The sequence below is a fragment of the Manacus candei genome, unplaced genomic scaffold (assembly GCF_025592945.1).
Source record: "Manacus candei isolate 608988 ecotype Guabito, Panama unplaced genomic scaffold, ASM2559294v1 h1tg000076l, whole genome shotgun sequence".
NCBI classification, from domain to species: domain Eukaryota; kingdom Metazoa; phylum Chordata; class Aves; order Passeriformes; family Pipridae; genus Manacus; species Manacus candei.
The window spans coordinates 3,841,919-3,869,564 of NW_026138124.1; the positions used below are offsets into that span (position 1 = coordinate 3,841,919).

The 27,646-nt window shown below is 47.2% G+C and overlaps 1 protein-coding gene across 2 annotated transcripts in view; it reads right to left on the bottom strand.

Annotated features, from left to right (window-relative positions):
- CLIP2 (CAP-Gly domain containing linker protein 2) overlaps window positions 1–27,646 on the bottom strand; it is a 74,998-nt gene that overhangs the window by 25,057 nt on the left and 22,295 nt on the right. For both annotated transcript variants that reach the window (XM_051809286.1, XM_051809285.1), the window contains exons 3-4: window positions 12,998–13,536; window positions 3,177–3,301 (exon numbers count right to left, since the gene is read on the bottom strand). In XM_051809286.1, the coding sequence (XP_051665246.1) occupies window positions 3,177–3,301; window positions 12,998–13,536 (664 nt within the window). The remainder of the gene's footprint in view (window positions 1–3,176; window positions 3,302–12,997; window positions 13,537–27,646) is intronic.

Sequence of the window (27,646 nt, forward strand, 5' to 3'; positions counted from 1 at the left end):
CACATCCCCTTGTTTCAGGAGAGCAGCCAACACTGAAAGCTCTCTCTGTAAGAGCTCTTTCTCACAGGCTTCACAGCAAGGCTAGGACTAAACACTGGGTCATAAAACAGCCTGTCCTATGTTAACATAAAAAACAGGTTCTAATGACTAAATGACACAAATCCAGCTTTACTAGCACAAGTCCTCCCTCTCCAGCTGTGAGCAGCTGTTTCTCTAATTCCCTTTTATTTTTAAGTGCTGGCAGCCATACAGCTGTGTCACAGGCAGACCCCTGTGTACTTGGGAGGCCAGGGAACAGCCTGATCTCCAGCCAGATGAAAATAAAATTCATTTTCAAACATCTGCTCAAACCCATTTTTTTTCCCCTATAACAAACTTTAAACAACCCCTCTACAATCCCAAATCTCTCAGCCTCTTCAGCTTGCTGCCAACACAGGCCTTTGGGTTTGGAAAACCAGTCACACCACAGGCTGACCTCTTACAAACCAGCCAAGCCTTGCTCAGCATCATATTCTCAAACTCCAGTAGGCACAGGCAGGCAACAGCCCCTTCCACAGGTCTGCCTGGTGTAAGCACAGGCTGGTGCTACACAATGGTGTCAAAGGCACTTCAAAAGCCCCTTGACAGCTCTTTGCAAGCCCAAACTTGCTTCATTACATCTGCTCATTTTCTTTCAGTCCAGATTGGAAGTGGTTGCAATTAACTTTTACAGTTCAGAAGCAGGAATTGGGTCCAGAACACTTGGCAGAAAAAAAAAAAATCTACTTGAAAACTAAGTTTTCTGGAGCTGAGGAGCTCCAGACTCGCATTACAGAGAGGAAACAGGGGAAAAAAAGTGATGTTGTGATGGCAGTGCAAAACTGCAGGTGGGAAACAGTACAGGAAATTTTGAAATAGATGAAAAAAGGCTTCAGTGTCCAAGGCTGACATGTCACAGACTATGCAAAAGCAAAGTTCTGAGCAGTTTAGTGGGCAAAGGCTCCTAAGAGAGCAGAGCAGAGAAGGAAGAACAGCAAAATAAGCAGGCAAAGGATAGTACACTAAAGATGAGTACATGGAACTTGCCTGGCTTTGTGGATAAGAAACAACCAAACCACACCAGCACCTCTGTAGTCTCCTGTGCAGACAGGAAAGCAGATGCAGCAAATCTCAGTGCAAATCAGCACCCATGTGATGTACAGAGGGGCTCCCCACAGTGATGCCCTGTCCTCTGGGGCACTGCTACTGACCCACAGCCTGCAGGCAGCCTCCAGCTCCCTTCAGCCTTCCCTCGCTGCACATCCAGACCTGGACCTGCAGCAAAATCAAGTGACCTGCCACAAATTTCAGCCAATTCACCACCAACTCAACTGGACTTGCCCAGGGCAGCAAAGACGGTGACAATGCTCTTTGCTCCATCGTGTCTCTCCTGCTTCCACCCCTGTCCAGTGCCTCGAGTCAGCTCTTTGAGCTCCACTCTCCTTTTGCAGCAGTGCTGGCCTCGGGCAGCCAGACCAGGGTTGCTCACTAGATGGCAACCACCACCAAAGCACTGACTCCAGAGTCCTGGACAGCCCCTGCCCACACTGATCCTGGCAGGACAAGCTCAGGGCAGCGTCAAGAATTCCACGTGGCCGCAGCAAACCTGGGGAATGCTGACTGAGGAGTGCCTGCAGGCACCAAGGGAGTTGGTTTTACCATGTTGGCTTCTCCAAAGCACTGCCATAGGGAAATCAGAGGGCTGGATGAAGGCTCAAAGGACAAATAGGGACAATGCTGCAAACCTGCTCTTAACAGTGAGAGGCAAAGGAGAAGCCTTTGCACACAGGGCACAACCCAAAACAACCTCAGCCAAGATGCTGCAGTTTCAGAAGACAGATGACTTCCAAAAGTTGAATTTTCAAACTACAGCAATGGAGTGTGAGGATGAGAGGCACAGAGAGCACCCCTGCACTCAGATCTGCCTTTCACACCTTCCACATGCACAGAGACCATAAATCATTTCTGAGCACCCTGAAGATGAAACTTAGAGATAATTTGAAGCGTCTGATAAAGAAAGCAGGGACTTGGATTCACTCCATGATTTATTCTCTACCATCCTGGTTCTTCTTTTTTGAGAACAGGCTGGAACTCTGCCATCTGCTGCCACTCATTTACTGCTGTCTTGCCCTGACATTGAACAAGGTAGCATTTCTCTTAATTAAAATGAAAGCACATGGCTGCTGGACAAGACACAAGAAACCTTTATTACAGAACCTGAGATGTAACAAGGCAGGAACTCCCAGCTCCTCAGTTTCAAAGTTAAATCTCTCCTCTTAAGCCAGATTGCCTTAAGAAGCTCCAAGAAAACCAACAGTATTTCCCACTGAAGGAAGTTGTGAAGGACAAGGAATCAGTTCCACCTGCATTTGAAGCAGAGCCAAAGTGCTGCAGCATAACTTGTATTTGAACATCCCCAAGCTCAAGATTTGATGCTGGGGTCATTCCCTTAACTAAATTCAACAGGAACAGAAACAGCTTCCCAATAAGCCTGCAAGATGTCCCTACATAGTTTTATAGGTACTTAGAAGGGCCTTTTTAGGAAAAGAAGATAGTGGAGGTGCCTGTGGAGTCAGAGGTGGTAAGATCAATCAGTAGACAACTGTCACATTATAGAATTAGCACAGGGACAGAAAACAACTACCAGTTGTTCTTTCAGATCTCTGGAATTTATCCTGTGAAAGAACAGAATAAAACAATATTAAGCTGAGGAGAAAAGAGTCAAATCTGTGTCTTCTATAGTTCTGACAGGGTGAATTATAAATATAGCAGAAGAAAAAAGTTTATAGGAGGACACGTGTGGGAGAAAGCAGAGTTAATATAATCACAGAATCAATTTCTAGTAAAAACTAAATCCCACTGTAAGTTATCTTCTCTCCTTACTCTCTCCTGTTTCCTGAAGCTACTCAGGTTCCTTCTTCACAGATGTTATCTGATTGTGCTTTAAAATGCCCCAGCAATGAGGTTTGTATTGATCTCCCTGCAAGGCCACCCCAAAGCCTAAAAGGCTCAAAATTGGGCTCTCCCTCCCAGCCCACAATGTCCAAGCAAGCACAGCCCTAGCTCTCCTCCCAGCTCCGAGGGCACTTGTTCCCAGCCACCCCAGGAGGTGTGTGGGACCCTCCCTGCCCCAGGCTGGGCTTCAGAGCACACAGTACCTTGTACCAGCCACGGCCCCGTCGTTCTTGCCCAGGGGCTCATCCAGCTCCACACCACACCACTCCCCCTTGGCAAAATCCGTCTCTCCCACGTAGCGAACGACTCCCGTCTTCGTCCCACCGACCTGTCGGAGACAAGGAGCTGAGGGTTAGAGCGTGGACAGCAGGGGACTGAAGCTGGGACAAGCATGGAGGAAGGAGGGCAGGACATCAGTATTTTCTGCTTCAGATCTAATGAAAGCAGCAGATAGTTCTCACACCAAGTTCTCCCAGCACTAAAGTTGTCTCTCCGATAACTACAAGCAAATTGATGAGCTCCCACTTCTGGGACTGCCTGCCTGGAGGATGTCAGAGCAAATAGAATGAAAACATATTTCAAGGCGTCAACTGATTGCAGCAAGTTACTTGTGAGGCCAGGAAGGAGTTTAAGCCCTGCAGGCACAGCTCATACCTGCCTTGTGTGAAGAACCACGACCTGCACTGACAGGTTTTCAGCCCTGTGCTCTTCCAGGTGCCAGTTCTGGGCACTGCTGGGATGGGACAGCTGAGCCAGGAAGGCACTCATTGCTCCTTTAGCTTGCTCCCACACAGGGTTTGCTAAGGATGTAGGGAACTGCTCAAAATAGAGCAGAAAAAGCCTCCACTTTTACCTACACCCTACAGCAGTTCCCACCAAGATGCACGGCAGAGGGGCTCAGCTCCCTGCCAGGCTTCCTCCAGCACAGGTTTTTTTCCCCCTCCACGGAAAATTAGGAATAAATCACACCTTTTCCTCCCATGTGTATGATTAAAGTCTCCAGCGTGCTGAGTAGATTCGAGAAGGGCACAAGTCAGGAACCTTCAGAGCTGTGTTTTGATCACTGCTCTGAGAGCACATGGCACTGAGCAGCAGCTGCCTCTGCCTTTGCACTAAACACCCCTACTTAGACACTTGGGATGAGAAAAAGAAGATGGAAAAAGTAGGAGGGGGGTTCTAAAGGTTCCTACTTCTAGTAAATCAGCATATGATCTAAACCTTTTTTAGCCCATCTCTGCCAGAGCCTAGGTTCAAGGAAGAAAGCTTAAAAATACGTTTAAAATTCAATTTGCCACTTCATCCTGAATGACTTGCAGTTAATAATTTTCTTAATAATAAATTTAACATCAACAGGTATCAAAAGAGTAATATTCTCCTACAGAAAACAGTGAGAGTCAAATGCAGAAATCTCCAGCTTTGTTAATCCCAGGGCAGGGTTGTTAGATTTACCAACTGTGAATCCCTAAAAGTTGCTTATGCAAAGGAAAGAGAGTTTTCCCAGGCTAAAAATAACTGCACCTTAATGGACTAACCAGCACAGCTCTGAAGTCTGGGTCCTACCTCAAGTCCTGAGAGGCTGCAGCGTGCAGCTTGAGTTAGTCTGGAATTTCTCTCACTAGGGATTCAGAATGCTGCTGCTTATGGAAAAAAAACCCCTTGATGATGTTGTTCTCTTTGCTATATAATAGAGAAAAATATTTGCCAGCAGGAAAAGGATCACAAGGAAGCTTTCTGGTCCTACACTGTGCCCAGGGTAAAAAGTTGACTCAATTTCAGCATTGGGCACTTGGCAAGTTATTGATTTGAACAGTGGAATTCTTTACCAATCACTCACAGTCAAATGCCAGTCCCCTTTTTGATTGCCTTGAGTTTATACAGATGTAGCCCCTTAATATTAATGCGGTGATTTAATGTCATTCTAATACATTTCTTTAGCTGCAAGTTGAACTCAATATAGGTGTCATTAATCTTAATGTCATTTATAAGAACCTACCATTGCTGGTGAGCCCCCTCAATTTTATTTTTACTGAGTCTTAATTCCAGATATTGAGTCATGTTTCCTTTACCAAGCCAGAGGATCCCCACAGTCTCATGTAAACCTTATGAACCTTATGAGTCCCTCCATCAGTGTGACTGGGGCATCTACTGGGGGGGGTGTCACACTCCTCTGCCCACACAAAGGACCACTCAGTTATATCCTCATCAATACTATTTGAGGAAGGTGTTTCCATACAGGAGAGTAAAAACCTATCCCTATTGACCTGATAAACACATTATCTGATTATGCCAACAGCAGAACTGTGCAGTGAGAGGGCAGGTCACACTCCCATCTGAAAGCTCCACATCAGCCAAGGCTCTAAGTGCAGCTCAGGTCCAACACTCCCCCAAACAGCCACGTGATTCTCTGCTTCCAGAGCAACTCATTCTACTTTCTCTGTCAAGTATTAATTATTCTGCCATCCTCTCTACAAAACACACCCCTGCCACACAGCAACACGTTCCGCCCCAAGCCAGGACGGACACATCTGCTCTGCGACAGCCTGGGCTCCCCACAGAGCCAATATCAGGCTGTCACATGTGTCAGCACTGAACCCTCTTGTTGAGCTTCCCATCTTTTGGCAGGCAGGCAGAAACTCTGATGGATGGAGAGCCCAGAAAATTCATCCGACTCCGACGTGCAGATTTATCGAGCCCTGATAATCTGCTAATGCCGCTAAAACAAGTGATGCTTTTTGGAAGAAGCCAGTTGGCAGGTTGTGTGTGGAATGGACTCATCAGAACAGAACATTTGCTTCTATCAGACCCTTCAGTAAATCAGAGGTATCACCCTGGGAGAGGGTACAAGGCCGGGAGGTTAGCAATGGCAGGGCATAACTCATGGGAGCACACAGCCATCCCTCCTGCCCATGCCTGGCTTGGATACCACTATCCACAACCCAGGTGTGAACAGCAGCCAACATCATGCTTGGCTGCTATGGCATTAACACAACAGCCACCATCAAGCTGCAGATCAGAGGATTTCCTCCCAGAACATCCCAGATTTTCTCTGTGGAGAACCTGTCTGCATCTCTCAGCCTGGCACATCCACAGTCACAGCCACATCTTCAATGTGCCAAGTGTCCAGAGTGAGGCAAGGACAAACTGGAGAGGGCAACCCACCCCTTTGTTCAAGCCCAACACAGCACAGAATTAACATCCATCTCAGTTCAGACACATCATGGCTTTTAGAGCTGACAAGTTTTGCTCAAAAAGGAACAAAACTCCCAAAGCTTTTCTGAGACGCCTTTAATAGCTACCTCACCAAAACCATTGCTGAGATTATTCATACCCAAGAGAATGGGATTTTACCAAATGTAAAGTGTTAACAGGTTTTTTTGGGAAAAAAAAACAAACTCAAACCAAATAACTAACAATAACAAAAATAAACCAAAAAGCAGCTAAAAATAGCTCTTTCTTGAAGCTCAAACAAATGGAAACAATACTGACACAGTAAAATTAGATTTGTTTGTTTGTTTTGGGGAGTATTTTGACCAGCATCAACATTCCAGGTTTCTCCACTTCAGGTAAAAACACTTCTGATTAACTTTAAACAAGCTCGTGGTGGCCCATCCTCTCCAGCTGGATTTGAGCAGCCTTGGAGCCACACTCCTCTGAGTTCTTGGAATGCTCAAATCAAAGACCATCTTCCTGACTTGTCCCTTTCTCAATGAAACATCCAGTAGTCTCAAAAGACAGTTTTGGGCTTGACCTTCACAAGAAAATGAAGTTAGGAGTATTTAGCAGGTCTGAGTCTTAACTGGTGAGTCAGAACAGCACCGAGCACTCATGGGAGGACATCCTGCCAATTGTACTATCACTAACATCACGTTTTACACTGTGCTCCTCTCATCGAAATGACAAAATTGGATCCAGACCAGTATCCCAGGGCTGAAAAGACAATGATGTTAATCCTTCCAGTCACTGCCTTCATCGGAGCTGCAAATACATAATTTGAACTGTTTACCAAATTAGCAGCAGGCCATGTCTCAGTCTGGCTGCTGTGAGCCAGGCCCCTCCAGCCTGTGTTTGCCCTTTTCTCCTCACGGACTCCCTGCTCACCCCACAGCAGCTTCTTGCTCCCAGCAAGAACCTCTTGGGAGTTGCCATCACCCCAAGGCCTGTGGGCAACTCTCTGCTTCAACACCCTCCAATACTGCTCAGTGAGAACAGAAACACAAAGTTCTCTGTATCATTCAGGCCAGCAGGGACTGTCCCCCACCACGTCGTGCGTGCTCAGGGGTCAGCAGTGGCTGAGGCACCTGCCTGAGCACATCCCCACAGAGATGATGTTTGCTCCCTGCTTAAAATTCTGGTTTGCCCCTTGAAGTTATTTCCAAAGCATTTCCACAAGACAGTGCTGCTGAGCAGAGGGTGGAGGTGGGAACACTGAGTGCCTGGCACACGGACATGCCTTCCCTGCAGGGCTCCTGCCCCGAGCCCTGGAAGAGCTGGGAGACTCTCCCACTGCTCACCCATGGGAAGAGAAAGGAAGGGGATGAGGGGAAAGGGCAGACACAGGACACTTGCTTTTTACCCTGTGGACCTTCAACTACTTCCCATGTGCAGCACATCAGCTTATTCCACCCCGTTATTGGATGATACCAACAAGAACTTGGAAATCCCCTTCACTGGACAAGTGCTGCTTGCTCCAGTTTGAGCTGTACCTTCAGGCTGTATCCAGCTTGTAAACTGGAGCAGCCATCCTTTCCCTTGAGGATAAATGGAGGGGTTTTTCCTCCTCCCCTACACTCATCCACTCAGACAAGGAGCCTATTTCTAGCCCAAACTGAGAGAGGCAGGAGTTGTGTTTTCCCACCACACATAATTTAGGTCTTCTAAAAGCACTGATGGTAGAAAATTACTGTATAACACTTGATTTACAGAGGGTGATTTTGGCAGCAGCACAGGGATGTGGGTCCAGCCATTACAGATCACCTGAAATAATGACCTGTAAATACAAGGAGGTAAATGCACACACCTATGGGAAATGTGGCCATCACTTACTGGGGCCAGTGTTCAGGAGCTGGTGGGAAGCTGGAGGTGTAGCTTGTGGTCAGGTTTACCTATAAATACAACTTACTTCAGGTGCCATCCAACCATCAGCAGTTTCATCTGATCAGATAAACACCATGTCACCTGGGAGCACCAGAACTGGCTTTTAGGGTGAGGGGAGAGACAGACAGCCACAAATTACAGGCCAGCCCTCCGTGTGTGAAGCTACAGGAATTTTTATAGTTTCTTTTAATCCAACCACTTATCTCTGTGCCTTCCCATCCCCACAGCACAAGTCAGCATTGCACAGTGATGAGTCTGACAGCCCTGCTGATGCAAGACATTGCTGTGCATTTATCTGTCAGGCACCAGCGAGAAAATACTGTCCTAGGGAGGTGGTGTAAGAGGAAAGCCTGGAATTATGGCATCCCCTCCTGGGGCTGTCTTGGATACAAAGTCCACCCACATTAATAACACAGTTTGCTCCACCACAGGCCACTTACAGCTCCTATTTAATGACAGACATTGCACTCAGCAGACAAGGGCCAGGCAATGCCTCAGCCCAAATGAATGGTTAGGAGGGTGTGTGCACAAAGAGCCTCAAAGGGTTCATGTGGCCACAGGGCAGGGCAGTCGCTTTGGGCTATTTATTTCCCTCTTTGTTTCACTGCAGTCCCAGGAAATCACAAAAACACAGGATGGTTTGGGTTGGAAGGGACCTTAAAGCTCATCTCGTTCCACCCCCTGCCATGGCCAGGGACACCTTCCACTAGCCCAGGTTGCTCCAAGCCCCATCCAACCTGGCCTTGGGACACTTCCAGGGATGGGGCAGCCACAGCTTCTCTGGGCAACCTGTGCCAGGGCCTCACCACCCTCACAGGGAAGAATCTTTTCCTGATATCTAACCTAAACTCTGTCAGTTTGAATCCATTCCCCCTTGTCCTGTCACTACACACTCTTCAGCAACCGCCTCCTATAGCAAGGAAAGAGCTCCAGCCAGGAGTCCTAAATGGTTTCCTGTCTCTTGAATCCTGCAAACAACCAGAACACTGCACTTCCCACTGCCTGTCACAGACCTCCACAGGGACAGAGATCCATCACTCCCACACTCCCATGCAAGGTCTGAGGCTCTGTTGTACTGCTACACTCTCTGGTCATGACACAGCAGATGATGGTCTCCTTATGGATGGAGCTGCAAGCAGGCAATGGAACACTTAAAAACACCTTTCCTGAAAAATCCTGCCTTGGCAGAGCTACAGAATAGGGTCATTCTTTCTTTACTGCCTGGTTTGCAATAAAGGAATATGTCTGGTGGTTGTTTGTGAAGTGCACACAGGAGCATTGCTGCACCTCTGAGACCCTGCAAACTGGGAGAGCTCCAATGGTTAATGAGGAAAAACAGGGCAGGAATCCTTCCTTCATGACACCTCACATGCCTTCACAGCAGCTATGCTTTTGTCTCAGCCACTGAAACAGCTCAGAGAGCTTGTGGCAGCAAAGCAAGGAGCTGTCTCTGCCCAAGGAGAAGGGGTTAGGTTGGAATTCTCCTGGCCAGGGAGTTTCTCATGAAATGGTTTCTCATGCAGGTGGTTAAAGGCTTTCTGCAGCTCTGGGCTGGCCAAGCAGGGCTGGGACAGGAGTGTGCAGGGGGGATGCTGAAGAAAGGACATGATTAGTTTATCCCGGCCCTTAAACAGCCTTGTTTATCACTACATTTTTGTACTGAAGAGTACAATCCTAATTAGGAGACAGAAGGATGGCTGAAGGGCAGAATACCTCTATTAAGAGGATTTTTTGTTTTAATTATTTTTTATTTAGACTGACATATAGTACAGCCACCTTCTTACCAACCTTCTTCAGAAAGCAACCACATCTAGGGTGGAATGAGTTCAGCTACTGACAAAGCCCCCCCTGCCCAAAGAATTTTCTCAGGAAAAAAAACAACAGCAAAAATTCCTCCCAGGCAGAAAATGCTCAACTGCTCCATTCCTCTGTTTCCATCCCTTCTTCCCCTGCAGAAAGGCAAAAAGCCAGCCTCACTTAACAGAAGTCCAGCAATTAACACTATTTGGGAAGCTCCATTCTCACTGAAGCAAAGGTTAATTGTTCCACATTCATTTGTCAGACTTCAAGAGATGAGTTCTACAATATTAGGGTGGGGTTTTCATCTCTTTAATGCAATTTTTACATCTCCAGGAAAAAGTCTGAGTTAGAGTGTGCCAAAGGCAAATATTATCTAACTCTTCTAATGGAAAGTTAAAAGTCACATTTTGCAACTGCTGGAGAGGCAGAAAGGGCCTTGGAACAAAGTCATTGAAAAGTAAAAATGTCTTCAAGCTATAATAGACTTTAATGAAGTTAAAGAAAGGCACCATCAGGAAATGACCAGACTGCAGAGAGCCAGGTGTCCATCTGGCAGACCTGCAAGGGTCCTCTGCAACCTTGTGCTCCATCCCCTGAGCAATCACTGAAAACACGTGTCCTCCCTCACTTGAAAAGCCTCTGGTGGATCCCATCTGCCTAAAAGCCACCCTCAAATAAAAAGACAGTCTTTCAGAAAGGCAAAGACTAAGAGTAATAAAGACAACTAAAACTGCACCAATCCCTAGAGGACAAGAGCAAAGATTTGCTCGGGGAATTTGAGGCAACTCAGGTTAATTCAGAATTATTGTTTATGTATTCAAACACCAAACATGATTAACTGACATCTCCATTACTAAAAAAAAAAGAAAAAAAAAAAGCCAGCTGCCAAGCCAAGCACATGTGAATGAAGCATAACAGCAAATTATTTCTTCTTGTTATCTGTTCTTTTCCTGGATCTCCATGACTGTGTGCAAACAATTCCTGATGTTGCTGTAAGCTGAGCATTCCTGCTAGAGCCAGTGAAAGGCTGAGCTCATTCCAGACTCGCTCTTTTGGAGCTATTTATTACACTAACAAATCATAGCACACACTTTATCTAATAACATTGGAGGGGGGATAAATTAGCAGAGAAGGAGGGATTTTAAGGATGCACCTTCATTAAAAACAAACAAAAAACAAAAACCACTCCCAAAACACAACTGAACAGAAGCCAAGGGGAGAGATGCCAACAGGCTGTACTGCCTGGCTATGCCAAAATCTCAATCTGTGTGGGCCCCACTGAGGTGAGCAGAGTGTTCAGTGGACAGATCCTGTCTTGGTGAGCTTATGGACAGGAGAAGAGAGGGGTCAAACAAGTCTGGAGAAGGTTATTCCATAGAACAGAGCCAGGTTTACCACAGATTTTATATTCTGTAGTTTACCTTCTATGACTGCTGCTACTAAAATCTTAAGTTCTCACCTGAGCACTCCCCCCACTCCCTGCAACAGGTAAAGGAGAAAATGGGAGCAAACAAACTGATCAAAGGAAGACAGATCCCCAGGGTTATTTTTCCCCACATGTGGCTGCTTTGACACACCAACATGAACCATCAGTGCTCACTTAAACAGAGAACAGTGGTGCCACATTTCCCTGCCCACCCCTGTCCTGAGGTAGCAGGGAAAGCAGCAGCTTTGCTTCCACCAGGGATGGGGAGAGAAGAGAGGCAGACTGATGAAGTAAGCAAGCAGACAGACCCTTGAGGATATGTCAGCTCCTGCTGTGACACAGAATGCAATGCACATTTTGGGGAAAATCTGAGAAAGTAAAACTCTCATCTCTACAAACCCACATGTTCACAGTAGGTTTACTAACCATCAATCAGTGGGCACAAGCAGAACCAATCTTCCCTTTCCTTCCTCTGAAAATAACCACCTTTAAATTGTTTATACTTTATTTCCCACTAAAATGAAAACTATTGGACAACCCAGCAGTTGTCCCAAAAGGACATTTGAGACTGGTTCTGACAGTCCCTGCACACACTCCTGATTTACACTGGCTGTGGAGCCAGTTCTACCAAACCCCTGTCATTAAACAGATGTCCAGTCTGTCTACACTCTCCCACTACCACTGCTGGTATTGGAACCAGGTGCCCAAAAAAGGAAACACTGTGTAGATAACTTTAAATGGGAGCCAGATTACCCAGGATGTGAAAAGACTCACCCTCTGCAACCTGTCATCGCTGTTGGTCAGTCACCCTCAGCTTTTAGATCCAGGGATGTTACTGGGGATACAATCACAACAGATCTGTGCTCAAATGCTTGGCTCTTCTAATATTTGATATCACAATATGCACCTACACACTAACAAAACTAAACTCTCTTCCAGAGCTGCAGCACAGAACTCAGTCTTCCTGGCTTTGACATCTTCCTTTTCCATCTCCACAAAAGCACTACTCCTTTGCTAGGACATAACTGGTGACAAGCTTGCTGGCAAGCTTCCAGTAAGCCATTCCTAGTGCAAGTGTGGCATTTTGGCTTAAAGTCATCAGGTACTCTATTTGAGATAATGAAAATAACAGAAACCAGGTGTGAGAACCCACCCAGTGATCTCTCCCGAAGTCCTCCCTTTCGTAAAAGTGATTGCAAGTTCACTTCTGTACAGGAAAGGACTTAATGTCACATCTGACATGTAAAAACTGAACTACCAAAAGAGAGATTCTTCCAAATCCTTGCTGAGTATGTACAGCAACAAGAGACACTGCTGCAAATTCCTCAAAAGCCCCAGTAATACAGACCATTATGGAGTATCACTGGATTAGGACACAATAATCAAGGATTTTTCTATTTCCCTCATGTTTCAGTTGCTCTCTCCGACCTCATTTCACTGCTCAGGACTTCAGTACAAGAGGTGCTCTGGAACAAATTCTCTTGCACCAATGTGAAAGACAGACAAACCCAGAAGATGCAGCATCCCAAATGAAAGTGAACACGGAAGTTTGATGCCTGCTTGGCCCAGGCATCTCCCAAGACCACGTTCCATCCCACACCTCACCACCAACCGCGTCCTCCTTTTGGGCCATCCCGAACCCGACCAGGAACGCTCAGGGAGGGGACAAATCCTTGTCAAAGGGGGACCCCACGATCAACTCACCAGCACACGATCTCCAAGCCGTAAGTCCTTCTCCCCCTTTTTCACAGACCCGCTGTCCGAGAGGTTGGATCCGGACTCGTTGCCCGTCTTCATGGCGCTGTTGAGGACGCTCTCCCGCAGCGGGATGACGCGAGTGGAGAGAGGCGGCGTGGCCGTCCCCGAGTGCAGGGACAAGTTCTGAGCCGTCAGGGAGTCCACGGAGGGGGCGTCGCTGCCTGAGCCCTCGGCCACCGGCTGCCGCGTCAGCTTGGACGGTCGCGTAAAAATCCCCTGCAGCGGCTGGCACTCGAAGTACCGCACCCCCCCGACGGAGCCGTCATTCTTACCCACCGGGTCATCCAGAACAACCCCTGCCCACTGGCCCGGAGCAAACTGCGTCTCCCCAAGGTACTGGATCACTCCTGGCTTCACTCCGTTCACCCAGACGCGTTCGCCCACCACGAAGTCTCCCAGGAAATCATCGCCCACCTCGGCGACCTTCGAACCCGACTTCTCGGTGCTGGCGGTGGAGGCGGGACCCTGCTTGTGCAAAGGTGAGCCTGTGAATCAAGGGAAAAGAGGTCTTGGTACGAGGAGGAATCCTACAAGGCAGCCAAAACACCAGGAAAGGTCAATTACAAAAAGGAAACATCTGGGACAACAGCTTCGGTTGCAGGTTTACACCCGGTGAAGGTTAAGCCCGAGCGACCCTGTTACTCACACATCTTCCTTGGCAGGAAAGTAAATCTGCACAGAAACCTCCATCTGCTGCCCAGTTTCTGCAGGTTTCACACAGAACACAGAGAAACAATCCCATGTCTTCACCCTTCTTTACAATGCCCACCTACCCCAGCTTGGTCACAGCCCCAGAGGGAATTTTGCGTGGCAGCAATTAGTGCAAATAAACTCAAAAGCACAGGAGTGGTGGGTAAGTGCTTACAGATGAAAAGGAGCCCAAGGAACTGCTGCTTTGAAAAATAATTCCAGAGTCGTCCTTTTATAAAAAAAAAAAAATAAAAAATATAAAAGAAGAAAATGAGGCACTGATGTTTTAGTACCTGGCGCTATGAGAACTCCCTGTGTGTGGGTCCAGGAAGCACTGAGAGTCCCACTGAGGGCACTAATGGCTTCTGTGGGACCACAGAGCTGCCTTCACAAATTCCTTGCTTTCCCCAGCTGCTGCTGTGCCCTTTGCTGGAGCAAACCCAGCAGTGAGCAGACACCTGGGGTATGTTCAATATAAACAGCATCTCTCTAAACAGGAAGCATCTACAAACCTTCATGCACGGCCTTCCAGGGCCGTAGGTTGGACACTGAACTCCATAAAACCAGCAATAAAGAGCACTCTTATTGCAGCATCAGCCCTCCAGCAATGCTCTGCTGCCTTGGAGAAGGAAAACTGCAAGGATGCTGGAATTCACTGTCCTGTTCACACTCTCCAGCACACCCTTGATTGGTCAAACTCCCCATAATACACAAGAAGACCCTTAAGTATGTGACTGGTGCCTGAATGGGAACAGAGTCAACTGAAGCAAACAAGAAGCAGTGACTCAACTCTTGCTGACCTCAGTGCCAAACTCTCTTATCACAAACTTTGGGCCCCAGGGGAACAAATGACAAGGACATGTGGACTTCATTAAAAAAGGGGGAGGTTAAGTAAAGCCCCAAAAGAAACCACACATGGAGGAAATAAGCTTGCAAAATAAGTCATACACCACAGACCTTCAGTCATCCTCAGCTCTCAGTAGCACTGAGGTCCCAAAAGTGGTTCTTCCCCACAGCTGGTGTGGAGGGTGTTGTGCAGGAGACTTGCACAATAAAAGCTACCTGGACTCTTTAGCAAAACTTTAAGCTGAAATTTCTGGGTGCCACCAACCAGAAATGCCTAAAGCACACCCAGGAAGGAGTTTTTGCTGCCAGAGAAGGCTGACAGAGGACACCCAAAGCAGCTGCAGAGACAAGCCAAACTTGAGTGCTTATGTGAAACGAACTGTGAAACTTGTTCAGCCTCAGCCATCACTGTGGCTCAGTCCACACCACTTCAACAGCTCTTTCACAAGTAATGGGCTTGACAGATCAGGCTCAGCTCCTAGAAAGCCTGAAAAACATAAAAGCTCTCAAAGCAAGATACTTCAAAGCCTTGCAAAAGGTCTAACATCAGAAGAAAGAAAAGAGCACCAGGACTTCAGCAAATAGCTTAAGAACTTAGTTTCTGCTAAAACTGATTAAGAGTTAAGAGAGATGAATATTGACACTTTGGTTCACATTAGACTCCAGAGCCAACACTTGGCAATTTCTATGGCATAAGTGCAGCAGTTTGTGGCTCCTGGAAGTCAGCAGGACTTCTGCCTGGTCTAAACCTTATCTGAACAAGGAGAGAGCAGTAGATAAGGCACGACTGTACAAACTCTTTTCATGAACAGGATCTCCTCCAACCTGCTCTCTGGGCTTGGTGGGCTGGGGCTGGAACAACTCTTGAGAAGGTCAGCCAAAGGGGGCATGCACAGCACTGCACATGGGGAATGTCCAAGAGACCCATGATGGGCTCAGGAAGGGCAGTAACAGAAATACTGTTCCCAACTGAAAAGGTTGGTGGCAACAAGGACTGTGGTGCTCCCAGTGGAGCTCAGCCAGCTCCCTGGGAGAAACCTTCTCCCTTGGGTCCTGCTCTGAAAGTTTTCCTCCACCTCACATCTTCTTCATTAACTTTTTTTTTTGGGGGGGGCAAATGTCTGACATTCCAGCTTCATCTCAGTCTCATAAATGACAATATGCCAAGATGAGCTCCATCAGAGGGACAGCACTACATCCAAGAAACAGCTTCACCTTAAGAAATGAAAACCAAAGGCTATAAGGATGCTTAGAGCTTTCAATCTTTACAGAAGACATCAAATATAAAGGAGTGGGAAGGAATCAGGGCTCCATAAGCAGAAAATAAGGCCACCTTTGTCATTTCAATGCTTAATAGCACAAGAGAATAAAGCAGACAGATTAGGAACCAACGAGTCATATTTTGAAAAGACTCTAAGTTTAATAACCACAGATGGCTACAGAGGTTTATTGCCAAAAACATCTGTGACAGGTATGTCTCTCCTATCACGGGTATAAGAATAAATTAAATCAGAAACACAACTTACAGCCTGTTTTCATGCTCAGCAGAGTGCCCCAACACGCAGATCTCGTGGCACTGACATGTGACACACCGTGCCAAGGACAGCCAAATTCAACCTACTGTACAGGGAACTGTAATCACATGAAATCTGGGGGGCTCTGCATCCATATTCACAAAAGATGAAAGCTGTTTTTCTAGTCTTACTGGAGCCCGACTTTCGGCACACTGGCAGTTCCTTATTACAGGGTTTGGCTGATGATCAAGATACAGGTCACATTAGCTCTCACAAACACCTCTGCACCGTGGCTGGGATAAGCAAACCCCTCAGCAGCAAAGCCCAAGCAAAGAAAGGCAGGAAGGCTGCCCAAGGCTGAACAAACACCACACCAGGATTTAAAACCACATCCAGACTCACCGTGTTTCACTGCAAGAGCAAACACCCTCAAAACTGACTCACACCAGAAAAAAAAGAAACAGAACAGTTCATTTGGTTCATGGTGCAACGTTGTGCTCCCCCCAAAAAGCCAAGATTTTAGTGAAACTTTACACACTGTTCATTTTAGGTGCCTGTCTGACAGGCAGGGCTGCTGAACTACAGTAATTACAACTCCTCAGGGAAACAATCCCATCCCAGGCTCCCGAGCAGTGCAGGTAGAAGCATCGTTATTCCTGAGTATGAGGTGAATTATTCAAAATTATAAATGTAAGTGAGGAACTGCCTGAAGGTTCACCTTCTTCATTATGGCCATCTAGTAGAAACTTGGTGTTTTACATGACCTTCACTGCCCACATATGAAATAACCACAGAGCAGTCAATGGGCTTCTGTGCACCAGGTTTTCAGAGAAGCCAAGAGTCACCATGGTCAAGCTCAACTCATTCTTCATGGCTTTAGGTCTGAGGGACCCATTATCTAGATGGCCAGACAGCACCCAGAGTAGTCCAAGTAGACTAAGTTCTGATCCTCCTCGGTGGGTACCTGGCCACCAGCCTTTCAGAAGGCAAAGGGTGGCAATGAATAACCTGTCTTCAATCCCATGGTTATCTTAGGATAGCCCAAAACAGACATGGATGGCACTGCTCTGACAGACCTGACATCTGGAGTCACCCACTCTCCAAGCACCTCTTATAGCTTAGGGGAAAGCCACCCAAGAGGATTACCACCCAGGATTCCTGAGCTTTCCCAGTCTATAGGCACCCAGGGAGCTGGTCTGTGCCTGTGTCACTTGGATTTGCTGTTTCTGGAAAAGAAAAATCATCTTGTTCTAGTCGGACTCCCCAGATAAACACCAGCAAGTTCCAAGAAACTCACTAACAGCAAAGCAAGGGTCCAGATCTAAGGTCTGAAACTGAGAAGAGTTACACTAGAGAAACACACCCAACAAAACATAAACAGAGTGTTTTCTACTCCAACCCTGTCATTACCTGGTGATGCCCATCAAGAAGCCACAGGAACTCTCTGAATGTCACTATCAGGCACCTAACTCAGCAGCTCACCTGGAAGCCAGCGATGGGGAAAGCTCTTCCTGCTTGGTCCAGGAGGATGTCCCTGAGCCCAGCACAGACCTCACTTGCTACCCAGGACTGTGACAGCAGCTCCTGCCTCCCCCTCTTGCTGGGACCAGGCTCTGAGACACAACAAGCAGTGAGCAGGATCTCTTCCACTTGAGCTTTTCAGCTTTACAACCCTATTGTGTTCATTAGCCAGCTCATTCTTTTCAGTTTAAATGGTTTTCCTGTAGGTCACAGCGTTCAGGGCTGAACAACAACCTGTAAATCAAAGTCACACGCGGTATCCACTAAATGCACATCTTATCCAGCTCCAGTCTCTATTTTCCCTTTGGTTTTCACAAAGCCCAGATATGATGCATTAACCACCACTGTGGCAGACCTGGTGCTTAGGACCCGTTCTGCAAACTCATCCCATCAGTTTTAGGGGCCCAGAGTGACAGGGTACCTCACACTGACAGGGCACCGATACTCCAGGAGCCAAATTATAATCAGTCAAGAGCTGGAGAGGTTAAAGGTTTAACTGAAGTTTCAGCCTGTTCACATGGCTCCTGTTACTGTGTCAATGAAAGCCATGTGTCCAAAATCTGTGGAAGAACAAGGACTTCTGCAAGCAGAGCACGGACTCCTCCAGCTCTTGGAAATGTCTGCTGTGGGAAGGGGTGAGCAGAAGCTTTGTACAGTACAGAAGCAAGAAAACCCCCTTCAAGAAAGCTCTGGGAGTTGAAGCAGGAGGATCAGCAGGAATAACCTTCTCTGCAGGATCCCCAACAAGACATTCAGCCTCATGCTATGTTTAAGTGCCATCCACATTCACTGAATCCATACATCCCCTTACTCCCTCCACATCTTTCGACCTCCCACAGCACTCCAGTTGCTCATTTCTTATCACCAGGCAATTGAAACAAAGGGGAAAGGAAACTTGTTTCTAAAGTGGAGGAGGGAGAGGAAGAGAGGAACAGTTTAGCATGAGAAGCAGTGCACAGTGAGTGCTGCCCGTGTATTTCCTACTCCCTGCAGAACTCTTTTGTAGTCTTACTGCTCCCGAGACACATGCCAGGCACCCCAACTGCCAAAGGACTCAGAAATGCAACAGCCTGTTGGGTTGCCATGGGAATCAGGAGACAGGCAGTTAATTGATAAAATGGAGGCACATTAGATTTAAAAGAAAGAGGGGGGGAGGGGGGGAAAGAAAAAAAAAAGAGAGATACCAGAGTAGCATCTCATGCCAGGAAGGGAGGGAGAAACGAGAACAGATGATATTTACCAAAGGGCTTTACATTGCCCCTAGGAGAGGTCTTTTCTATTTTAATTTTCAGAGGTTTTTGCCCTCAAACCCCCACCACAAGACAGCCTGACATGCAGCACAGAGCTGCCCATCCACTCCCGGGCTGCATTCCCTCTCCATGGCAATCAATAACCTTCTCATCCACTAACCAGCAAGAAAAGCTGCACCAGCCTGGCAGAACTGTCACTGTCACAAGACCTGAAGACATTTCACCCTCGTGTCACTGGCCCGTGCTGTAGATGCCACTAACCTGTGACAGGACAGCCACCCATGCAGCTTGTGAGCATCTCAAAGTGCAGCCCTGCAACCAAAGCAGTCAAAAGGCTTTTGGTATCAGCTCTGCCCCTCCCAGCCTGGGCAGGGCTTCAGGACAGTCCCATGACCAGGGGACTGTAATGCCCATTTGAAGCCAAGACAGATTTTGTCAGCTGGAAAACCCCACTGCTGGCCACAGGGGTGCCAGCTAAAAGGAATAATGCCTGGTTTTCCTGCCACATGGATTAGGTAAGAGCCCCAGAGGCACTGAGGCAGCCTGGCTCACTGCTTGGTTCAGTGCTCAGATGAGGTGGGGATGACAATCAGACACTGCCCCTACTCAGGCTGCAGCCTGTGCTCAGGGCACCAAACATTTGTGGTGGATGACACTTTCCTGTCCAACAGATCACCACAGTCCTCTCTGCAGCCTGAAGGTGTAAGACCACAGGGTGCTGCCCTTATAACCACGCAGCTATCAGCTCCTGGTGCAGTGGTTTTTACCTACTGCTTTACACTGCAATTACTATAAACTTACCTGGGTCTGTTTATAGAGAGCCATCTCATCTCCAAGCATAATACTACAGAAATTCACTGATGGAGAACAGAGTTGATCAGAGCTTCCCCTCAGAGAAGGTAAGGGAGGACAGTCCAGAGCATCTGCTATCAGACTCAAGCCTCAGTCCCTACGACCTACAGCAGCTGGTCTACCAGGCAAGAGAGAAGGCACAACCTGCTGCACCTCCAGGAGCTGCCACCTGCCCAGGGAGACAGGGATTCTTCCCTTGGCAGCGTCAGGAGCAGCCACACAGGCAGGGACAGGGCCTCCCACGGGAGAAGGGCTGGTACCTGCTGCCTCCACAGCACTCTGGGATGGTGAGACTTCACCACATGGAATTTCTGGGCTCCCACACAGGGACTGGAACTTCTCTAAGCAGCTTGGATTGCACAGACATGACGCTGTTGGCAATCAAGTGAAAGCCAGCCCACTCTGCCATACCCAAATTCAAATGATCAAGCATAGCAACGAAGCAGCTGTTTTCTGCAAGATTTATCACGGCCCTTTCAAGCAAACACAGAGAGGGAAGAGGTGCCTGCGAGAGAAAGCGATGCTTTGCAGGCAATAGCTGACTGCCTGGCAGCACACTGTGGGAGGAAGGAGCCCCAGAGATTTATGGCTGACTTGGAAACAACGACTGAAAGCTCTGCAAGTTCAAAGCTGAAAAGCTGGGGCTGTAATCTGGCACAGAGGCGAGCTCTGCATCTGGCACCCTGGAAATCTACTGCCCCTGCAGCTTCCCTGGAACAGCCCCCATGGTGTGGATATTAAGATGTGATACAACTCCAGCATCACTGGCTTTAGCTCCTTTGAAGGGAGGAGACAATCAGAAAGACACCTGTGACAAGGAGGAGGAGGAGACAGCAAGAAAGTGAACGAGAATTATGACTGAGCGAGCAAAACCCAGCGGGAACCACTGCAAAGCTGCCTCGCACTGAAAGCAAGGAGGTGCCCACTGAGGCACACATTTGCCTTCAGAGGGGCAGCTGGGAAAAGCACTGAACCTCAGACAGACGTCCCAGACAAAGGCTTTCTTATAAAGGTCTCATTCAAGAGGCTGACTGGTACGAAATCTGCTCTGCCACAGGCGAGCCGCGCGTTCCCGGTGCCCACTGGAGATGGGAGGGGTGGAGGACCCAGGGGTTTACGTTAGATCAGATCCAGTGTAATTCTGAAAAGAAACAAACAGCAAAGCTATGTGTTTAGGTGTGAGGATTTGAAGTTGTTTTTTTTTTCAAATAAACAATGGTATTCAACAAGATATGCAAAGCAGATTGGTTTTGGCAGCACAGGGCACAAGGGAGGCGAGTGACTAGTGGAAAATGCACAAGGTTTCTTTCACTGAGGGATAATTAACTTGCAGCATATGGATGGATCTGTTCATCTCAAGATTACAGTCTTAATTTTTATATAATTATTATTTTTTAAACCCTAAGTATATTCATTCAACATTCATGCTTCAATACACTATTTAAGATTTTTTTTAGTCTTAAAATAGGGCCCATCTATCATCTCTGGAGCAGCCCCCTGTTTTCCCAGGATATAATGAAAACAAAAACCCCACAATTTTAAGGGTGTTGCAGGTTTAACAAAAAGAATGGAGCACCCTTGTCTCCTTCCCCAGCTTGTGCCAACCCCCATCTTTAGAAATAACTTACAGACACATTTGAAAAACTAGAGTTAATAAACCCTGGGTTACTATGTTAAACTAACCCGGCGTGCATTACAAAATAACACAGGTTTCGTTCTTCCTTAAATAAATAATAAAATCAATTCCAATAGAGAATATTCCACTTGGAAGCATTATTCACTTTACTCACCACAGCTTATTCTAAGTAGAAAATATAGTTTTCCATTCAAACAAGCCATCAGCTGTAAAGATTCACTAAGTCCTGTCCCACTATGTTAAAGTAACCCAGTGTGTGTTACAAAATAATACAGGCTTCATTCTTCCTTAAATAAGTAATAAAATCACTTCAGCTAGAGAATGTTCCACCTGGAAACATTACTCACTTTATTCACCATAGCTTGCTCTGAATGGGAAACTATATTTTCTAGTTAAACAAGCCTTTAGCTGTAAAGATTGACTAAGTCCTTTCCCACCAGCCCCACATCCAAACTGGGTTAACCTTGCCCAGACTAGTGCGACTACTACGAGACTAAAAGGAGCATTAGAAAGCAGCCTGGGGTAGCCCATGAGACAGCCCTGAGAGCAAGAACACCAACTGGGAGAGAAATACTTACAGGGAAGGCTCCTACCTGGCACAACGAGCTTCCTTCCAGCAGCCCAAGCGACGCCCCGTGTCGCACAACTCCCCCTGAACCACCAGCACTCACGCGCGTCCCCGGCTCCCTGGCTGCGGAGCTGCAGTCACACCATATGTTCAGTTCTCTATGAATCCAGCACAAGGCTGGCTTCTTGGGGTCTTTTCTTTCCAGAGAAGCAGGGAGAGGCTCGGGAAGGAGCTCAGCCCAAGCCCGCCGTGCCCGCAGACCCCGGCGCACGCACACACGTGCACAGCTGTGCGCGGTTCCTCGGGCTGGGGGAATCTAAGGCACAAGTGTGGTTTCAGGGCTGTTATGAGGGAATTGAGGACAGCTGCTCTCAGTGAGCTGATCCCATGACAAAAAAAAAGAGAGAAAAGGAGGCAGACACAGGTCTTTAACGAGACGTTTATAAACGATTTCCCAGGCAGAGCACTAGCACAGAGAGAGAAGCAGTCTCCGGACACCTCCTGAACTGGAGAGATTTATCTTGAGCACCAAACACTATAAGGAGTAGCCAAGCAAAGCACAGTGCTCTCTCACTACCAGAAAAAAAAAAACAAACCCAAAACACAACAATCAAGCAGCAGGGTTTTGATATTTCACAGCCTTTTTAAGTGTAGGAATTTTGCTTGGGCATCATTCCCACATAAAACCCACTTGGATGGACTCTGGTGCCATTGCTAACCAGCTATGGCACTGACAGGAAGAGATGAGCAGCCAAGCAGTACATTGCTCAAGCAGGTGCACACAGAAAGGCCACTGACTTATTCACTCCAAAATGATGGCATTAGCTCCCTCCCAATAAAATGTAGAAGACAAGGTACCAAAGAAGAGCCTGGCCTGGTCCAGAGAGTAATTATTGCTTTCTGATCAGAATGGAGCCAGACCAGGGGATCAGCAGCTCCCTGTATAGGGAATGTGATGCAGAAGTTGCTGTGTGTGCATAACTCAGTGTGTTTACCCACAGGACATAACCTGAGCAGCCATGCACAAGCAGAGTGGCAGTACCTCTAGCAGTGCATGGGAAAAGAAGATTAAATGACCAGGAGAGAACCTAGCTCAACTCAGACTTTGGCACAGACTGCCTGTGGGCACAGTGCTTACTCCAGCTATGGAACAAGCATTTTAACCCTCTCACACATCCTCACAGTGCTCAGTGATCTGGTTACCCCACTCAAGTCAGATCAGCTCAGTGCAGTATTTTACCTGCTCTGCCACTCATACCTGTGCTCCTGCTGCACTGTGAGCACTTCAGAGACCCACGTGTCCACAGCTCAGACTTAAAGCATCCTTCAGGTCAAGCCAGGGGTATATTTGTGCAACTGGAAGCTGCAAGCTCAGGCAGAGTGGCCTCCTGGCACCTGAGAATCTTCCCTGTGTGAAGGGCCAGACATAGCAACAGACCACAGCAGTAAGATCTTCCCTCCTCTTTCTCTCTTGACTGATGACCACTTCTCATTTCTACCTGATGAGTCACAGAAACATTTTTGAGGCACAACCACAAGCTTTTCTCCGAGTCTCTGATATTACTTTGCTCTGCTTCCCTCTGGCAGGAATTGGGATAATCTCCACAGCAATTGCTCTTTGCAAGTGCTCTCCGCTGCAGCCGTGAAAAGTATTTTCCCATGTCCTCATGTATTTCCCTCTGCCTGCAGCTGTACTTAAGAGGAAAGGTACAAAAATTTAACACCTGATGTTTAAAAATGAAGGAGGATGCTTGGTCAGCTCCTGAGAGGCTGGTTTTCAGTGCAACCAGCCACCTGGGAGACAGCAGTTTGAACCACTGGGATGGTACCAGCACACAGACAAGCACCAGGCTTCCTCCCTTGTATGTATTTTTTTCCCCTCCTCAGTAGAAACATGACATCAATACAATTACACCATTCCTTTGAGTCATCCACCCAACTTGCCTGAGAAAGGGACACTCCAGGAGCCATCTGCAGCACCTCAGTATCCCTGGGGAACCGTAGGAGAGGTAAAGACCAACATCTCATAATTGCCAAGCAAACTTGTGCACAGCCCTGGGGCTGCACTGTGCTAAACACAGTTTGATTCATCACTCCATCAGCCATTTATTCCTGCAGCCATACATCCAGGCACAGAGCAGGCCATACAGCACACAATGGACTGATTGTACACAGCCCCACGCTAGGCAGAATGCAGAGTTTGTTGGGCTGGTTTTGTTTTGCCTAATCTAATAAAAAGGATATTTGAGAGCAGATTAACACTGAGTCATCTACTTTATTTTAAATATCTGGCTTAAACAGCTAAGTATCCAATTCAAAAGGCGATGAGCTTGAACATGCACCATTTTCAGAAAAGCCAAGTCACCTATTTGCAGCAAAAGCCTAACCTTTTTCTGAGAAAAACACAACCATGATCCAGATCTGACCCTAAAAAATATGAGCTATGATACAAACACAGAACTCCATGGCAAGTGTTCTCAAACCCAACAGCTCCAAGTCTCAGTGATCACCAGAAATGCCTTGTTACACCATTCCAGGAGTGCTGGTAGGCGAAGTGAGCAGCAGTGAAGGGTGGGAAATCCATGATGTGAAGTGAGAGATCACAGACAAAGCTGTGGGAACTAACTTGTTGAGCTGCACTGAAGTCTCAGCACAGGGTCCCACCAAGCACCCTGACTACCCCTGAGCACACAGTATGCTCCCATCCCAGTACCCCATACTGGTGTGAAGGGCTCACATGTGGACCATCCCTCTCTCTCCTACCACCTTTCCAGCACTTTAAGAGATGACCAGTTTCATGCTTTTATCCTCTGAACACACCCAGCCAGGACAGCAGTTGATCACTGAGGATGATGCCCCCAAGCCCTTTTTAGGGGTCGAGATTTTATCAACATCAGTCTGCATCGATGCCTTCTAATTTCTGGGGGGGTTTTTTGAGGAAATACCTCAAAATATAACACTCTGCAGTAAGTATTTCTGTGAAATAAATTATACAACAATACAAAAGGCTCCTGTCATCTTCAGGGTCGTGAATCCTAAACAACTGTCCAGGTTTAAGTGTGAAATAAGACAAGCATGTGCAGGACTGAGACACTTGCCCTGTACGCTCAATGGCTCTGCAGCCTCAGCCAAATTCCAAAGGAACTACTGTTTACAGACACAGCACTTGAGCCAGTGAAAAGGACCAGGGGAAGCAGTGTCAGAGAGGAAAGCTGCTGCTCCCCTGCCAGGACCAGGAGGACTAAAGGCCAGAAAAACCTGCTGGCCAGGATAACTGTTCCACTTTCACCTCTGACTCACAGGATGACATGGGCAAGACCTACTCTTCTAAGTTGTCTTGTGTGTAAAACGTGGATAATACTGACCTTTCTCACAGCCTCAGGCTTCACAGGAGGTGGTGAAGCATTCACAGGGAGGTTTTATATGCACATGGCAGGCTTATAATTGCAGAAAGTGAGAAGGACTTACAGCTCCTGCTTGGTAGGAATTCCTGGAGCAGCTTGGGAACACTCCTACTCCTGTAGTAGAATTAACTCCTGCATAACCCTGCCTTGCAATTACAGCACTGACAGTGTGCTAGATCACACAAATTAACTCCTCAATTCTTGGTGTAGGTTCAGTTTTTAAGAGGTATTTGTGGTCAAGTTCATCACTGCCTTCCTCTGGGGCCATTTAAAATCCCCATGCACAAACATTTCCTTTCTCATAAAGAATTTTGCAAACAAGGCATGGAGTGAAGTGCTCTGCTGCACCCTCTGGTCCATCCACAACCCAGATGTAGCACACAGGACACACATTTACTGTGCTGGAAAACAGCATTGCCAAACAGTCACACTTTGTAGCAGAGAGACCATCAACTGTGTTCTGAATGGAGCTGCTGAAGACACAGACAGCCCAATTTTGACAACTCTTATTATTTTACAGTGAGTATTGTGATACTGTGATACACAGTGTTTTCTTACAGACCTCACTCCTGCATAAAAATCAATTTCTTTTATGGGAACAGGATATTTACTTACATTTTAGCACCTCCATTAAAAAGTAAATATCCTACTGAATCCAAAATAAACAGAGAAAAACATCTGTACTCTAAACATTTTAAGGCTTTTCTGGAGGCCAATTCACCTCTTTGATGGCTTGCAAGGAGGATGTTCACATGCAGGGTCAGTGTGTGATGGTTAATTCTAACCTACAGCCATTACTATGTGGCAATAGTCTGACCACTGTAATCCTGTGGACTCTCATCCCAAATCCACCTATGCCAAAGGAAATATTTCCATTTATTTCAATGAATATTGGCTCAAGTTTCTAATGATTAATCTGCTCTTGCAGGATTAGCTCCATTGATGGCAGAACGTGCAGGAGCAGATCCCACCCCGGAGGTGCCTCCTCACCCTGATGGGTGTAACCACAACCACCCCGATGGTGCTGCACTTGCACCAGCCCAGTTGAACAGGATCCAGTTCATTATACTCCAACCCCCATAAGCTGAACATCTGTGGGAAGCAGATTTTCTTTCCCTGCTGTTCTGTGAGGAGCTACAGACAGAGGGACCAGGAGGGTGTCTGACCTCCATATGCCTTCGGTGTGTGCTCGCGCCTTGTTCCACAATGAGTGTGCTGAACATTAAGGATTAGCTGTATCAAATCCTTCTAAGAGCATCTAATGATTAAGACAATTAAAATCAGACTCCCAGTTGTCTCTAGGTGTCACCTGTAAAGCTGATTAAATCAAGATTGATTCAATACCCTTTTATATTGCTTGGAATGCATCAAATCACTTCTCGGGAAGGGGATGCTGCCAAAGGTCCTCCCTCCCTTCAGGAGGGGAACCAGAAGGGGTGGGGGAACCACCACCTCCACAAAACCTGGTACAAAACTTATCTCAGACTGCAGGATGGCAAGCAGGGGGGGCTCATGAAAGGGATGTGTGAGCTGAATACAAGCTCTGTGCAAAGAGTCAAACGTTTTGTCCACAAGGATGCCAGAAGACATTTGGTGTAGGACACACAGAGGGGATTAGAGGCAAACACAGGTGTCACAAAGCATCACTGTCCATGAGCAAGTGGATTCATATGGAGGGATGTGACCTACACACAGGGCACTTCAGTTGCCCCACAGCAACAATGGATGGACATTCCCAGGCTCCAAAGATCCCTCAGCAGAGCTGCTCCGGCGGCTGTGACAGTTCCCACCCCTGCACTGACCCCCAGCCTCCACGATCCCCTCCCAGCCTCACCTCTCCATTCCAGCTGTGCATCAGGCCTGGATTAGCAAACCAGCAACCCTTGTTTGCAGTTTTCCCTGTTCAGCTCTTGAAAACACTCTTGTTTTCATTCAGATACCTGATAACTCCTTGAACATTGACTGCCTGTGTGTACCTGGGTACTGGAGCTCCTGCTACTAAAGGAGAGATAATCTGCTGATACTGTAATAGAGGCATTTGATCTTCCAACACTCTCGTTGGCACCTCAGCCCCCCCATTCCCCAGGGAACTGAGGGTGCTGTGTCCACAGACCCATTAACATAAAGCAAGACCCGATCAAACTTCACCGACACCGATGACGCACTTCCAGCAGGATCACTAATCCGACTCCAGGAATATCCATTCAGCCCTGAGCGTGGATTTAATTGAGGACAGAGCTCAGATGGGAGCTGACAACACCGATTGCTCCACGAGGCCAGATGCAAAACAGCAAAACCAAGTGTTTGCTAGAAA